The sequence below is a fragment of the Hylaeus volcanicus genome, chromosome 2, assembly GCF_026283585.1.
Source record: "Hylaeus volcanicus isolate JK05 chromosome 2, UHH_iyHylVolc1.0_haploid, whole genome shotgun sequence".
Classification (NCBI taxonomy): domain Eukaryota; kingdom Metazoa; phylum Arthropoda; class Insecta; order Hymenoptera; family Colletidae; genus Hylaeus; species Hylaeus volcanicus.
Window position 1 is genome coordinate 3,008,724 of NC_071977.1, and position 13,980 is coordinate 3,022,703.

At 33.1% G+C, this 13,980-nt stretch overlaps 3 protein-coding genes across 3 annotated transcripts; 2 read left to right on the top strand and 1 right to left on the bottom strand.

Moving 5' to 3' along the window:
* Window positions 1-940: 940 nt before the first annotated feature.
* LOC128872805 (DNA-directed RNA polymerases I and III subunit RPAC1) lies at window positions 941-3,111 on the top strand. Its single transcript, XM_054115860.1, has 7 exons — window positions 941-1,163; window positions 1,238-1,297; window positions 1,530-1,720; window positions 1,894-2,078; window positions 2,346-2,534; window positions 2,649-2,897; window positions 2,981-3,111. Exons 1-7 carry the CDS (start codon window positions 1,110-1,112, stop codon window positions 3,094-3,096), a joined length of 1,044 nt encoding a protein of 347 aa, XP_053971835.1. The 5' UTR covers window positions 941-1,109; the 3' UTR covers window positions 3,097-3,111.
* Window positions 3,112-3,257: 146 nt separating this feature from the next.
* On the top strand, window positions 3,258-9,052 carry LOC128872807 (GILT-like protein C02D5.2). Its single transcript, XM_054115865.1, has 4 exons — window positions 3,258-3,871; window positions 4,322-4,515; window positions 4,955-5,275; window positions 5,409-9,052. The coding sequence occupies exons 1-4, from the start codon at window positions 3,757-3,759 to the stop codon at window positions 5,496-5,498; spliced, it is 720 nt and encodes a 239-aa protein (XP_053971840.1). The 5' UTR covers window positions 3,258-3,756; the 3' UTR covers window positions 5,499-9,052.
* Window positions 6,311-13,752, bottom strand: LOC128872808 (calmodulin). Its single transcript, XM_054115866.1, has 4 exons — window positions 13,496-13,752; window positions 10,107-10,281; window positions 9,601-9,843; window positions 6,311-9,380 (listed from the first exon to the last, which is right to left on the bottom strand). Exons 1-4 carry the CDS (start codon window positions 13,496-13,498, stop codon window positions 9,352-9,354), a joined length of 450 nt encoding a protein of 149 aa, XP_053971841.1. The 5' UTR covers window positions 13,499-13,752; the 3' UTR covers window positions 6,311-9,351.
* Between the last annotated feature and the right edge of the window lie 228 nt (window positions 13,753-13,980).

Sequence of the window (13,980 nt, forward strand, 5' to 3'; positions counted from 1 at the left end):
CTATTTTTGTCTACAAACTTGGACGTTTTTCCACTGATGGCGCCACTAGTATTAAAACTAGGGATATTGTGATGTCACTAGTCATACCCTACAAAATTTTCATTAACTAAAAATGTGAGGATTCGATATATTACATCTGCTGGTCTCGTCCTTCTAACATAATCTAACATCTCCTTTACACTTCCTGACATTTCCTGACAGCTCCTAATACACACTAACAACTCCTACCACCCTCTAACACCTTCAAACACTCTCTATCATCTCCAAACACCCGCTAACACCTCCCAACTGCCCCTAATATCTCTTAACAAATCATAAGGGCTCCAGACAGTTCCCTTTATTTCTCTTCAATTTCTAGAATGTTTCCTATTAATTTCCCTCCTTTCCCTGACACATCTCTTCGCTGTTCACGAGATCCGGATACAAGAGGTAAGTATCGATATTCAATTAAAAGCCATGCCAAATTTTTATTCTGGTATCAGGCGAACATGATACTCAAAGAAGTAGCATAAATACTTACCTCTTGTATCAGGAGAACGTAATGTTCGAGTTGGTATCATAATTTTTATTTTTTGCTTGAAACTTACCTTTTGTATGAGGAGATCATGACGAACGAGGAGGTGACACTAATCGAATTTGGTTCGAATTTTACTTCTGATATTATAAGAACATGATATTCGAAGAACTGGAATGGTACAGCAGGTGGCAGTTCGCGATCAGTTAGTTTAGTTAGTTAGATTTTCAATCTCTCCAACTCTTGCGTGTTCTCGAAGTCTGTAAATTTTTAACGGACAAATTAAGTACAAGAGTGTTAGTGTTTGTGAGTGTAATATTAGAGAAAATTAAAAAAAAAATGGATAATGAACCGCAGGCGTCCACGTCTGGAATCATCGAGGAAAAGAAGAGGACATTATATTTTGTTTCTTATTGGGATCCAATGGTACCCTAAATTCTAAGTAAGTATATACAGCAGTGAGGACTCCAACGCTCGCACTAATGCGCATGATCCGGAAAAATCCCACGAATGTCCATCACTGCATCTGCTGTATACTTTGCATACCACATGCGTTTCTTGCGGGTAACCTCGATGTCATAACAAATATTTAATTATGGATGAAAGTCGAAAATCTCGTGTTATTCTCGAAGAATATGGTATACCTAATGTAAGTTTTCTCAGACACGTAGAAATATATCAAGTTTGTGTGAGAAAACTAATTATTAATATTTTGTTCCCCAGGCTTCCGACTATACAAATTACCAACCACAACACGATTGGAATTTACAAAATTTTAAAAAAGTAAACCGATTAAAAATTTCATATACATATCATTGCATACCGAAACTGAAAAGGAATTAATTTAATATAATTTATATGATTATTAAATAATTTTACAAAATCTTTCATTCTTAGAGTTTCTATAATTTAATTCAAATAAGAATTAATATAATTCATTATACACCAATAATTATTTATTAACTCGTTTCATTAAATATCTGTCTTGCGCTATATAGTCTTATATTATTTTCAGGAATTTAAAATACAGGTAGTCAGGGAATCTGAAGATGAACGTGAATTAGAATTTGATTTAATTGGTTATCCTGTTGGTTTTGCTAATGCATTTCGTAGAGTTCTTCTGAGTGAAGTACCAACCATGGCTATAGAAAAAGTTTATATTCTAAATAACACAAGCTTGATCCAAGACGAAGTTCTTGCTCATAGGTAAAGAGTACTTCTATATATATTGTGTTGAAAAAAACTTGTCTATGCTACAATAAATGGTCTGGAAGTATTATGAAAGTAAAAGTGTGTCTACACTATGATCAAGTTTTTTTAAAGCCAATAAGAAGTATAATTCATTTTTTATTCCAAGAAAATATAAATTGATTTCACAGGTTGGGTCTCATACCGTTTCGAGCTGATCCCAGGCTATTCGAATATCCTTCATCCACTACTAAAGATGAAGATGAAGTTAGCGATCAAGACACACTCAGATATGAACTTAAGGTATCGTGCACCTGGAATCCTCAAGCTCCCAAAGATTCTAGAAGAACAACTGACATGTACAAGAATAGCAATGGTATATAAATATTTCAAAGTACATACAAAAAGGGGGTGATTCTACATGAAAAAATAAGTTAAAAATATAAAATAAAAATTTTTCATGCGAGGCTTTATTAACGAGAAAATTGACTTTGAATTTTCACTGGGTATGGGTGCACTTGATTCTGTATACATATAATATAAATATCACATTGTAGACACTGATACAAATTTAAATCACTTGTTACAAAGTAGAAAAATAACTTTAAAAAAATATAATAAATAAGGAAGACTTTCTTCATAGTGTATAGTAAAGACATTAAATGGGTTCCAATTGGACGCCAAGCAGAACTTTACCCTCGAGGAGCAGAACAATTAGGTGTTTTAGAAAATGATATCTTGATATGCAAAATGCGTCCTGGTCAAGAAATACATGCTTTTATGCATGCAGTTAAAGGAATTGGAAAAGATCATGCCAAATTTTCTCCTGTAGGCAAGTTTAAGTATAAAAAAGTTTCCATGAAGCTATTTATACATTATTTAATTAATAGTAACTAGAATATTTACTTATTTTATTTATTAATGTTTTATTATAATTCAAATTTAGCTACAGCATCATACAGATTGTTACCAGACATACAACTAATAAAACCAGTTAAAGGTGAAATGGCGGAGCGCTTAAAAAACTGTTTCAGCATCGGTGTAATAGAAATTATTGAACATAAGCCTGGCGATCCAGATTCACGTGAAGCGAGGGTGAAGAACCCTCGTTACGATAGTTGTTCTAGAAATGTGTTTCAGCACGAAGACCTCAAATCATGCGTACGTTTAAGTAGGGTACGAAACCATGTCATTTGTAAGTAGCAGTTAATTTTGTGCTTTTTGTTCCTTTTTAAACAAACTTCATGTATCTTAATAATTTTTTCATACCATTTATAGTTACTATTGAATCCGTGGGAACGTTAACTCCAGCTGTGTTATTTGTGGAAGCTATTAAAATTCTTAAGGGAAAATGTAAAACGTTTTTGGAAGAACTTGAAAATATTAGCCAATAAATGTTTTCCACTGTATTTTCCACTGACAGTATTTTTAATTCAATTTCATGTCAGTACCACCTTCGATAATTGTAAATAAAAATATTTTGCTATTTGAAATAGTTTTCATTCAACTTTTAATAAGAACTTGGTTAAATTTGTGTAATTATAAAGCGAATACAATTAGTTCGATGATCTTACAAATATTTTCAAATATTTATGTTATATACATTCAAATAATTATGTATGTAAAGTCTTCATAAATATTGTAATATATATAATTATGATATATTATTTACTCATGCGTTACATTCTTTAGATAAAATTATAAGCAATTTCAAATTAGATCTTTCTATATTTCGATTAACCTATCAAATACCAGTTTGGTCTTATCTTTCAAGACATTTCAGATCTAAGAGATTAGATCAGATTAGATAATCCAAACGCGATTATCAGAAAAAAAAGGCGATCACGAATGTTATCCTATCGTATACGTCAATATTTGTCATCAGTTTGAAAGAAGTGTCAGAGTAGGTCATACGAAATAATGTCAACGTATTTACTTCCATATTCGTTGCAATGTTACACCACTGATATTTCGTTTAGCTGCTCAAAATTGTTACATCATAAGTAAAATTTATCCTGTAGTTATCGGCGTGGTAGATATTGCGATTGTAGATAATGGGATTAGGAAATTTTCGATGGAGGATACTATTGATTATTGTATCAGCCTTGCTTCTCTGGCAGTCGTCAAAAGTTTGGCTAAGCTTCGCACAAGAGAAATCTGTCATAGAAGGTAAAAATGCACATGCATGTGTAACCATCGCGAAGCAGTTTCAATGTTTTAATTTTGTTTGTTATTTTTTTTGTCTTATGTATAATCAATTACGTTACATATGTACTTTTGAACCTTTTAGAATTATATTTACATTTGCAGCAGTTAATTGCACTTGATCTGTACCTTTTAAATTAAAACGAGGTTTATAATACATAGTGATTACGTATAACCTTTTATTTATTGAACATATGGCGAACAGTGTATTTAATTTGGCTGCAATTTTTTTTTCATTTATTGAACATTGTAAAGACATATCCTTTTTAATATTTTTGGCTTTAAAGTTCAGTAGTACGTTCTTGCCAAACGTTAGCTGTTTTTCTATTTGTATATAGGTGCTTTATATACAAATTTTAATTATAATTACACATCTTTCTTGATTTTCGCGGATATCTGCTAAGTTATGTATAGCACAGCTTCAGGACAACCAACCAGTAACATTAAACCAAAAAGATGAGGGGAAGAGTCAAAAAGTTCACGTAGTAGTATACTACGAAGCGTTATGTCCAGATTCACGTAGTTTCTTCGTTAAACAGTTATTGCCAACATATCAAAAGATTTCACATAACATACGAGTGGAATTAATACCTTATGGGAAAGCTACAGTAAGACATTTTATAAAATAAAGAAGACAAGTATTATTAAGACAAGTATTACATTTTTTGTCTAAGAGCATAGAACGAGTACTAAGCTGCAGAATTTATAAATTTAGCTTTAGTTGATCATTGCTTTAGATGATCATTTCATTAAGTGTACAATTCTTATTTATTAATGGAAACACATAAGCTCAGCAGCATACTTTGTATGTTTTAAAAAAGTCAAAAAGATAAAGAAAAGAAAAATGATTTTAATGCTCTAAAAATCAATTAATCCTATTATAAAAGAAAATACATATCCAGAATTTAGTTTATTGACATTTCAAAAGTAAAGTCAAATAGATTGCACATGTTATTTTTTTTACTGTGTAAACTTCAGCTATATTCAACAAGGATGAGATATGTACAGATTTTAAAAACTATCCACCAAGTTCAAACCTTTTTGCAGACAACGGAAACAGAAGATGGTTACAAATTCATGTGTCAACATGGACCTCCTGAATGCGAAGCAAACATTATTCATGCATGTTCTATAAATATTATAAAAAATTCATCTGTGCAATTAGAATATATAACTTGCATGATTAAAAATAATATAAAGCCAGTGAATATTATGAAAACATGCGCAGAGAAGATGAATCTAGATTATAATACCATTTTAAAGTGTTCCACTGGAGATAAAGGCAAAGAACTCCTAGCTAAATACGGAGAGTTAACAAATTCCTTGTCGCCAAGAGTTTCTTTCATACCAACTGTGGTACTTGATGATGTAAGTTTGCAATTTTTTGAAAAAACTTGACAGTTATCCAAGTGTTACGTAATATATATAAAAGAAATAATTAGGTGTGCGAAATGATCTCAGAACTTTTTAAATAAATATAATATGAAATATGTTTTTTTAGAGTTCAGAGAACCAGGCAAGAGTACTAAAAAATTTACTACAGGAAGTGTGCCTACATCTTAAAGTCTTGCCAGAAGGTTGTACATTGTAAAAACATGTCAATTATTTATAAAACATTTCTTCCTGAAAGGTGTGCTTAAAATACATTATTTTTTACATAAATCTGTGTATCTGTAATGGATAAAGAAATTTCTCAAAAAAGTACTTTCAACATTTTTACTAAAAATATTTAAGTTGAAAATATATTTAATTTTTACTTGTATTAAATATGCATTAGTTTCCATGTGTAGATAAACGATTTGTACCGATACGTATAAGCTCTTTTGTAAACAAATTAATATTCCTTTTATACATTTTACACTATTTTGCAAATTTAATTATAATAATGTAATATTTAAATAATGAACAACAAGAAAGATTGATATCGTTATTACGTTTTTGATTATTTTACTCTAATGAAAATAATATAACAATTTATGTAAAAATATTGCTTGTAAAAATGAAAATTGCTATGTTCCCATTAATCGATATGACCCTCCTACTTCGATAATATTGATTCGTTAGAAAAATTTTCAAAAATTAAAACAAAACAATACTCATAACTTTAAAATAAAAAAAAAAACGATAAATCACTGACTAGTATTCTAAGATTTCTGACGTATAACAAGTTAAAAATAATTTGATTTAAAAGTATATTTATAAGTAAAATGTATCGATGGATTCAAAATTTACGCCTACATTGCTGTAATATGCAAATGGTATATTTCCTAATAAAATATATTGTTTAAATAATAAATTAAAACGCGATCAATGATACACGTAGATATCTAAAAGAAATCATTGCGTGAAATTCTGATTCGAAAAATTTAACGATTCTATGTTAGAAGAATCAAGAACCAATCGGTCGTTTAATATGTGGGAACAATTTATTAACTTAATATCAACATTTTATACAAACTGTGTCGCTTCGTCACGCACGATAAGTGAAGTATGCCTTTGATATAGTAGAGAAGAATCTCACATACAATAGAAATAATGAACGTACATATTTCAGATACAGGAGAAATAAACGTGTAGCGAGAATTTCTTTTAGCCGAATGGATAGTTACATTTATTAGAATCAAGGGTAAACATAGAAAATAAATAATTTCTTATTCGCGTCACGACGGAGCTTCATAAATATCGCACTGAATATATTTCATATATTTTCGAAGGAAGGATTGAGAACAAGAGTGACTCGAATAGAATTTTAACTATTTATTTGTGAAGAACGAACGTCTCGAGAAACGATTTTTGGAAAAGCCAGAACGCGATTCTTTTTTACCACTGATCTCCAGCTACGGTTGCTCTCAAGACACAATGCTGATCTTTTTTTTTTTTTTTTTAAACTTAGTATCGGTTCTCGACGCTCGCATGCAGGGAACTCTCGTAAATCATTTTTTCTTCTTCTTCTTCTTCTTAAATACGGAAAAATTAGTTTAGAGTATGTATAATTGGCGACACGAATATAAAATTAATATTAAATACTGGAATATATTCTTTATAACTTAGACTTAGACACTAACTGTCAATGATCGATGAAACGAGCAATAACTGTTAAGCATTTAAATAGGGATGTTTTTCGAATAAACTCTATATCACCATTTACAAAAGGACTTCGTCGCGATTCTTCTTTACTTTTTTTACAAAGTGAGAACATTTTCGCCGCGGAATCGCTAATTTTTTAACTTTTTTTTTGTTCACAATAACGATAACAGCTATCAGAACGATCGCAAGTGAAGTAAAATATTTAAAGAGCTCTTTTCGTGAATTCGTACACCTCAATCTTTATGAAAGGTTTCTGAATTAGTGAAACTTCGAAGGATATGTTAACGCGAATCTTGTTGACAGTGAATTATACATATACATCTGTCGGCAAACTATTTCTAGATGCCATCGAAAAATGACGATGAGATAAAAACGGCTGAAACGAGAGGTCCATTGGTTAATGAAGGAAACGAATTGAGTAGTTGTGACCTACAAATGAAGATACATTTATTTTGTCTTTTTATGATCAATGCGATCTAGGTCACCAGAAATACAAGTACTTCTCATTTTGTTCACTTCAATATTAAATAATAAAGGACTGTGGAGGAATTGTTTCTTTCTTCTTTTCTTCCTTTTTTTTTTGTCGTAAATTAGTTTTATATATATATATACATATACGCGTATATATATATACGTATAATAGATTTTACACATATATATACATACACACATATATATTATACATATGTATATATAATATATATTACATATATATTATGACTGAACCACCGACGGCACACGCATGTGTTCCCACTGTTCGGTGTCTGTTCTTTACTCTTAGTTCTTAAGTAACATTATCGTACGAATCGCACAAATCACACCAGTTTCTCCGGTTCTAGTTGCTCCGCTTACGAGACTGGCACGCACCCCTGGGCGAAGGAAAATATAATGCACCGATCACTGTGACTTGACTCCTTTTAATCCCTCATCCCTAATTCTCCGTTGTTTCTTTTTATATTTCAACAAAAGTGGTGTCGACGTTGTGTAACGCGCGCGCGAGTTCTTTTTTTTCTCTCTTTGTTTTTAAGGCTTTCTCAGTGGAGACAAGATACAAACGGGAGATTAGAATGAAATTGGATACAGAACGCACTTGGTGAAATGTGTTTTATGTGTTTCTTTTGTGTATAATGCGTGTCATGTATATATAGATTGAAGGCATAACGAAGTTTGAAAAAGCATAGAGAAAGTTCTTCACTAGGAATGTCGAGACTTCGATACGACTCGATTCGTAGATTCTTCAGGCTCTACGTAAACGTAGGGTCCGAGATAGCACTACATGTATTCCCGAGCATCTCAAGGTTTCTTCACTTTCTTTTCTTTTTCTCATCCTCGTACACTTTTTTTATTGATAAATTTTTCTTGGTTTATTAGAGGAATTAAAGTTATCCGCTATGGCGCAACAAGAAATCCAGTGTATACGGAATCATCGAGAAGCCAAAGGTCGAAGCCGTTGTTTTTTTTTCGAACTCTGGAAAACGATCTCTAATCCGAATTTTCTTTAATGTAATAAAACAAGTATACGCTAAATATATATATATATATATATACGTTACCGATAAAATTTTGCTACGACGTATGCTGTATCGATGACATTCGTCGTAAGTGCGTTTCGTCGATCGAGAAACAAATAAAACAAATCTCAATCTATCTCGATCAATAAACGAACTTACACGATACGTTATAATAGCTCGTAGATCTTTCCTTTCTTTTAACGCTTTTCCTCTCTCCCCGCCTATCGATCGAGTTTGTCTTAGTACGTTGGAAAGTAGCAGAATCGATAAAGCAAACTTGTAGGAAAGAATTTTCGCTCACGCGTGCATAGAAGAAACAGGAAAAGGCCAAAAAGAGATGAAAGTAAGAGAACATACTATTTACTTTTTATCATCAACAAACATGCGCGCGTCTGTTTTTTTTTTATACATATATATATATCTCTCTCTAACGATTTTAATTATACTCTTTTATACGGAAATAAATCATCTTTTGTGTTCGTACGTGTCTGTTTTGTATGTGTGCTGTATATTTGTTGTATCCGTGTATGTGCGCGTGTAATATGTACCTTTTATGTTTCATGTTGTGTGTGGTTAAGTATTTTGTGTATTTAAAGATAATGATTTTAGTGGTATAACTCTTTAATTAAACAATTGCCCTGTATTACTTATCGTTAATGATGATTAACGCGTGTTGGACGTTGACTTTTCGCGTTTTATAGACATCATTGCGCCCAGATATAAGATTTTTTTTCACTTTCTGGTCGATTCGCTTTCTGTTAACATTATTTTTTCTTTGTTTCTTGATTTATTTTAATACGTCAACACCACTCCGAGTTGCAAGTTTTTCCATTACACAGGTTGCATTCACTTTGATGTCATCATTGTGACGAATTCTAGACAAAAAAAAGATTTACAACACTTACAATTATTATTCTAAATAAGAAATGCAAGTTAAGAACTATAAGAAAATTTTCATTTGGATTAAACCTGAAAACTTTAAAAATTTTAATGATCATTCAAGTTTTAACCACTCGAGATATCGGAGACAACGATACTACATAAAATAACGTGTACGATATGAGAGTTTACAATAACAAATTTTTTATACACAACCTTCATAATTAACTTGACCATCGCCATCAATGTCAGCCTCCCGAATCATTTCATCTACTTCCTCGTCGGTAAGTTTCTCGCCGAGATTTGTCATAACATGTCTAAGTTCCGCTGCAGATATGAAACCATTTCCATCCTTATCAAATACTCTGAAGGCCTCCCTAATTTCCTCCTCGCTGTCAGTGTCCTTCATTTTGCGAGCCATCATGGTTAAGAACTCCGGAAAATCGATTGTGCCATTACCTACAATTCCAAGTATTTTTAATTTCGATTTTTTCTGAAATCAGATTTTTTCCAATATTCTTAATAAATTAGGTATTAATGGAGCGTAAAATTCTTTTGTTTCTTATTTCATTATGCAAAAAACTGAACGCAGGAGAACGTGTATTTAAGAATAATATATATTACCTATGTCGCATGCAATGTAACAAATACAAAAGTTGCATAATGAATAGTACAAAATAACTTTCATCATAATAACGTGAAAGAAAATTAAAATAAAATACCATCTGCGTCCACTTCATTGATCATATCCTGAAGTTCTGCTTCTGTAGGATTTTGACCTAGCGATCGCATAACTGTACCCAACTCTTTGGTTGTAATGGTACCATCTCCATCTTTGTCGAATAGCGAGAATGCTTCCTTAAATTCTGCAATTTGTTCTTCTGTGAGTTGATCAGCCTTTAAATAAAAAGTTCATTTTATATCGATCTGTTGATGCTGTAAATCCCACAAACAAGTTTTAATTACGTAGCCATAAATAATGGTATGTTTCGTATATGTTTTTCTTAAGTAATTTTTTTTACAATTTGGTTTTGTCGATTATGTATACAAAATCAACTTTCATTAATTGTGTATATATTTACTTATACATGTTCTTTTCTTACAAATTAGATAACTTGGCTTGAATATTTTTGTATAATGCTTTATAAATGTATATATATATATATATATATATATATATGTAAATACTGTTACACATATATTAATGTACCTATCACATTGTAGATTGAATAAAATTATGCTATGTATTTTCATATGGATAAGATATTTAAGCGAAAGACTTTTTTTTATATCATAGGTTCATATTTGACTGTGTGCAATTAAAATTTCATAATAAATAAAGAATACACCATGAAATAAGGATAGTTTAATGTCACAATTGTACACGTACCATATATAACACCATGTACAATAACATAAAAGGGAAATAATACGAATTAATAACTTTCTTTTATATCATTTTCAGTGTGATACACACTGGGACTGGAATGTATATTATATAACACGAAGAAATGAAGAAATTTGATACGCTACAGAATTGCCTTTATGAACATTGAATGGAAATATTTAAATATACCTAGTATAGTCGTATTCTAGATACAATAATGTATGAAACACTTTTCTCTGTCAAATACAAATTATTTGGTACAATTGTATCTAGAAAACAATTAGAAAATAGATTCGTTATCATAAAAAGTTGTTTCAGACTGAACTTCTAGAATGAAGGCATCCCAAAATATAGGTCAACTGTGTATTTAAGTTTCCTTCTATATATTTTGCACGAAAATATCCATCGAGCATTTAGAGCTGTATACATATATATATATATATTAAAAAAAAAAAGAAACGATTGTCATAAATAAAACAATATTCATACTTCAGCTGTCTATCGATTAAAAGTAAATACGTATCATAGGAACGCATTCATCTCGTTCACATTTCACCACGTTAAAAATAAAACAAGTTTGTAGTTCGTCAAATAAGGTGAGATTTAATGTTTCCGCTAACGAAAATCTATAGAATTCGAAGATTTGCGGATATTAAGAGGAACGTTAGATGCTCGGCACGAAAAGCGAACGTATTTTAGGTTATGCGGCGAAAACGTTCATCGGGCAGACTTCTATGTAACGTCGTATTCGGAATTAGTTTCAACTTTCGCATTTTATAAAATATATTGCTTAAACAAAATATAATAATTCGAATTGCATTCGAACGATTTAATTACTTTCCGAGTTATCTCGGATAACGATTACGAAGTATAGATTCAATCGATTACGTATTCGGAATAATTTTAAGTTTCGCATTTTATAAAATGCGTGCTTAAACGAAATATAATAATTCGAGTTGCAATTTAACGATTTAATTGCTTTCCGAGTTATCTCGGAACGGTTACGAAGTATAGATTTAATTGATTGCGAGTGCGATAAAAAAAGAAAAATGTTAGTATTTGTGATAACTGGTTGAAGGCTGGCTGCAAGAACGTATAAGGAATACGGGGAATTGGCGCAACGGTGAGAGACCGCGAAAATCAATAGCGAGGTATACCGTGTGTAACGGTGATTGTCGAATATACTACACAACTACATCCACAGGGAAAAAATAACGAATATCCGAAGAGGGAAGTTTAATAATAACAAATATATATATATATATACATATATATATAGTGATGATTTTCAATTAAACACTTTTACTCGGAGAATAATTTAATTAAAAGGGTCACACGGCGAATGCGAAAGAAAAACTAGGACAATGTTTAGCGTTTCTGTTACGGCACGAAAAAGAAAATAAATTAATATCGAATTCGTAATTTCTAGACTGCTGATGGTGCAATGTACTTCACGAGATATAACTATGTACAATATAATGATAGCAATATTTCGTATCGTATAAATGTATAAAATCTAAATATGTTTAGCATGTTTTTCTATTTTTTCATACGTCATACATGGATAAAATTCGCAATCTGGTAATTACAACAAAAGATACAGAATAATGAATAAAAGGCGAGCGATTATCGACCAAGTTACTCGACGAATGAAAATAAAAATTTGAAGAGAATGAGATATTTTACGATGGATAAAGAAGATTGTAGCTGTTTAAATGAATAACCATCGCAAGTAGATCGTTATATCGGTTTGTAGTATTTGAATAGAATTCTGGCCGTCTACGGTATGCGATATACATTCCGATTTCAATTTATTTATATTTCCGTCTTCGTGTAATAACTATTAGCGAATAACTCGCGTATAAATTCGCAAATAAGAACATGCGTACAAATCCGTCGGAAAAATCGTTACGCGAGCTCGAATTTGGCGCCGGGCGACCGTACAAACCGACCGAGTTGGAAGCGGAGTTCGCGAAGTATCGAAAGCCGAGTGCCGATAGCAAATTATCTCGCGTTAAGATTCGATAATCTCGAGATAAGATATCTCGAATCACCGACCGAGAGAACTGGTGAATTTACAATTTCGAAGAAGCCCTTTCAGCGTCGTTCTTTATCGAACTTACCGTTACACACACCCCGATATATTCGACGCACAACGTATTACAGATCGACGTCGAATCATTACTCTCGAAACATTTCACCGTCGGGCTCTGCTACACTTCTCAACGTAGCGAAAGACGCGAGAAATCCGTTTTTTTTTCTCTTCATTTTTTTTTTTCAATCGTATCGATCGATCACACGACGTTTTTTCGCGAACCTTCCGAAACCCCGTGACATCTCCTCGAGGACTGGTGAAAAATGAGTTGGTGAAAAGTAGGTGCTGGAAGAGGAGCGGATCGATAGTCGGTTTCATCTCTGCGTACCGGCCATTACGAATTGTAATATCAAAATAGTGCGTAGAGTAAAAGGATGCGTGCGATAAGGTAGGGACAGCGGTACGATCGAAATACGAATCTTTTGGGTTCCGCGAGGAAACGAACAGAGAAAAAAAAGACGGTATTTCCGGTAAATGCGTATATCGGAGTCGGTTGCACGTGCACTCGGCGCGTCAATGCGGCAAACGAGAGCCAAGGCGAGGGCGAAGAGGGCGAGGGGGTCGGCCGCGGAGCGACGTCCGTCCGCATAGGCACACGCACGCACCAGGAAACGGTGAATCGGACTTACCATTTTGGCCCGTTTTACGTCTCGGTACGCTTGACGATTTCGGATATCGCTTGGACACTAGACACAAAGGTTTACCGGTGGTTTCACAGTTTTGCCCGGGGGCGAACGTGGAGGGATAGAAAAACTCGTGTGCACGAAAGCGCGGACAGACACGCAATACGGACACGGCCGACGAGAAACACACTCGGGACAGCAATGGAGTCCACCGTTCTCTCTCGGTGTACGAGCCTTTCTGCCGCTTGTCTCGGTCAGGTATCACTACGCCGCCCCTAACGGCCTACACGACGACGCCTCGCGATTGGTCGACAGCATAGGCGGGGGTTAAGGGGAGTTCACGCGGCGATGCGCCGCGTCGTTCCCTACGCGGTCGACAGATAGTACCGTGCGGCTTCTCCCTCTGTGAAAACCCTGAAAAAACGACTGGTTTTTAATTGGACAAATGGGAAGAAGTAGGAACGACACGACACCCGATCCACAGAATGGTC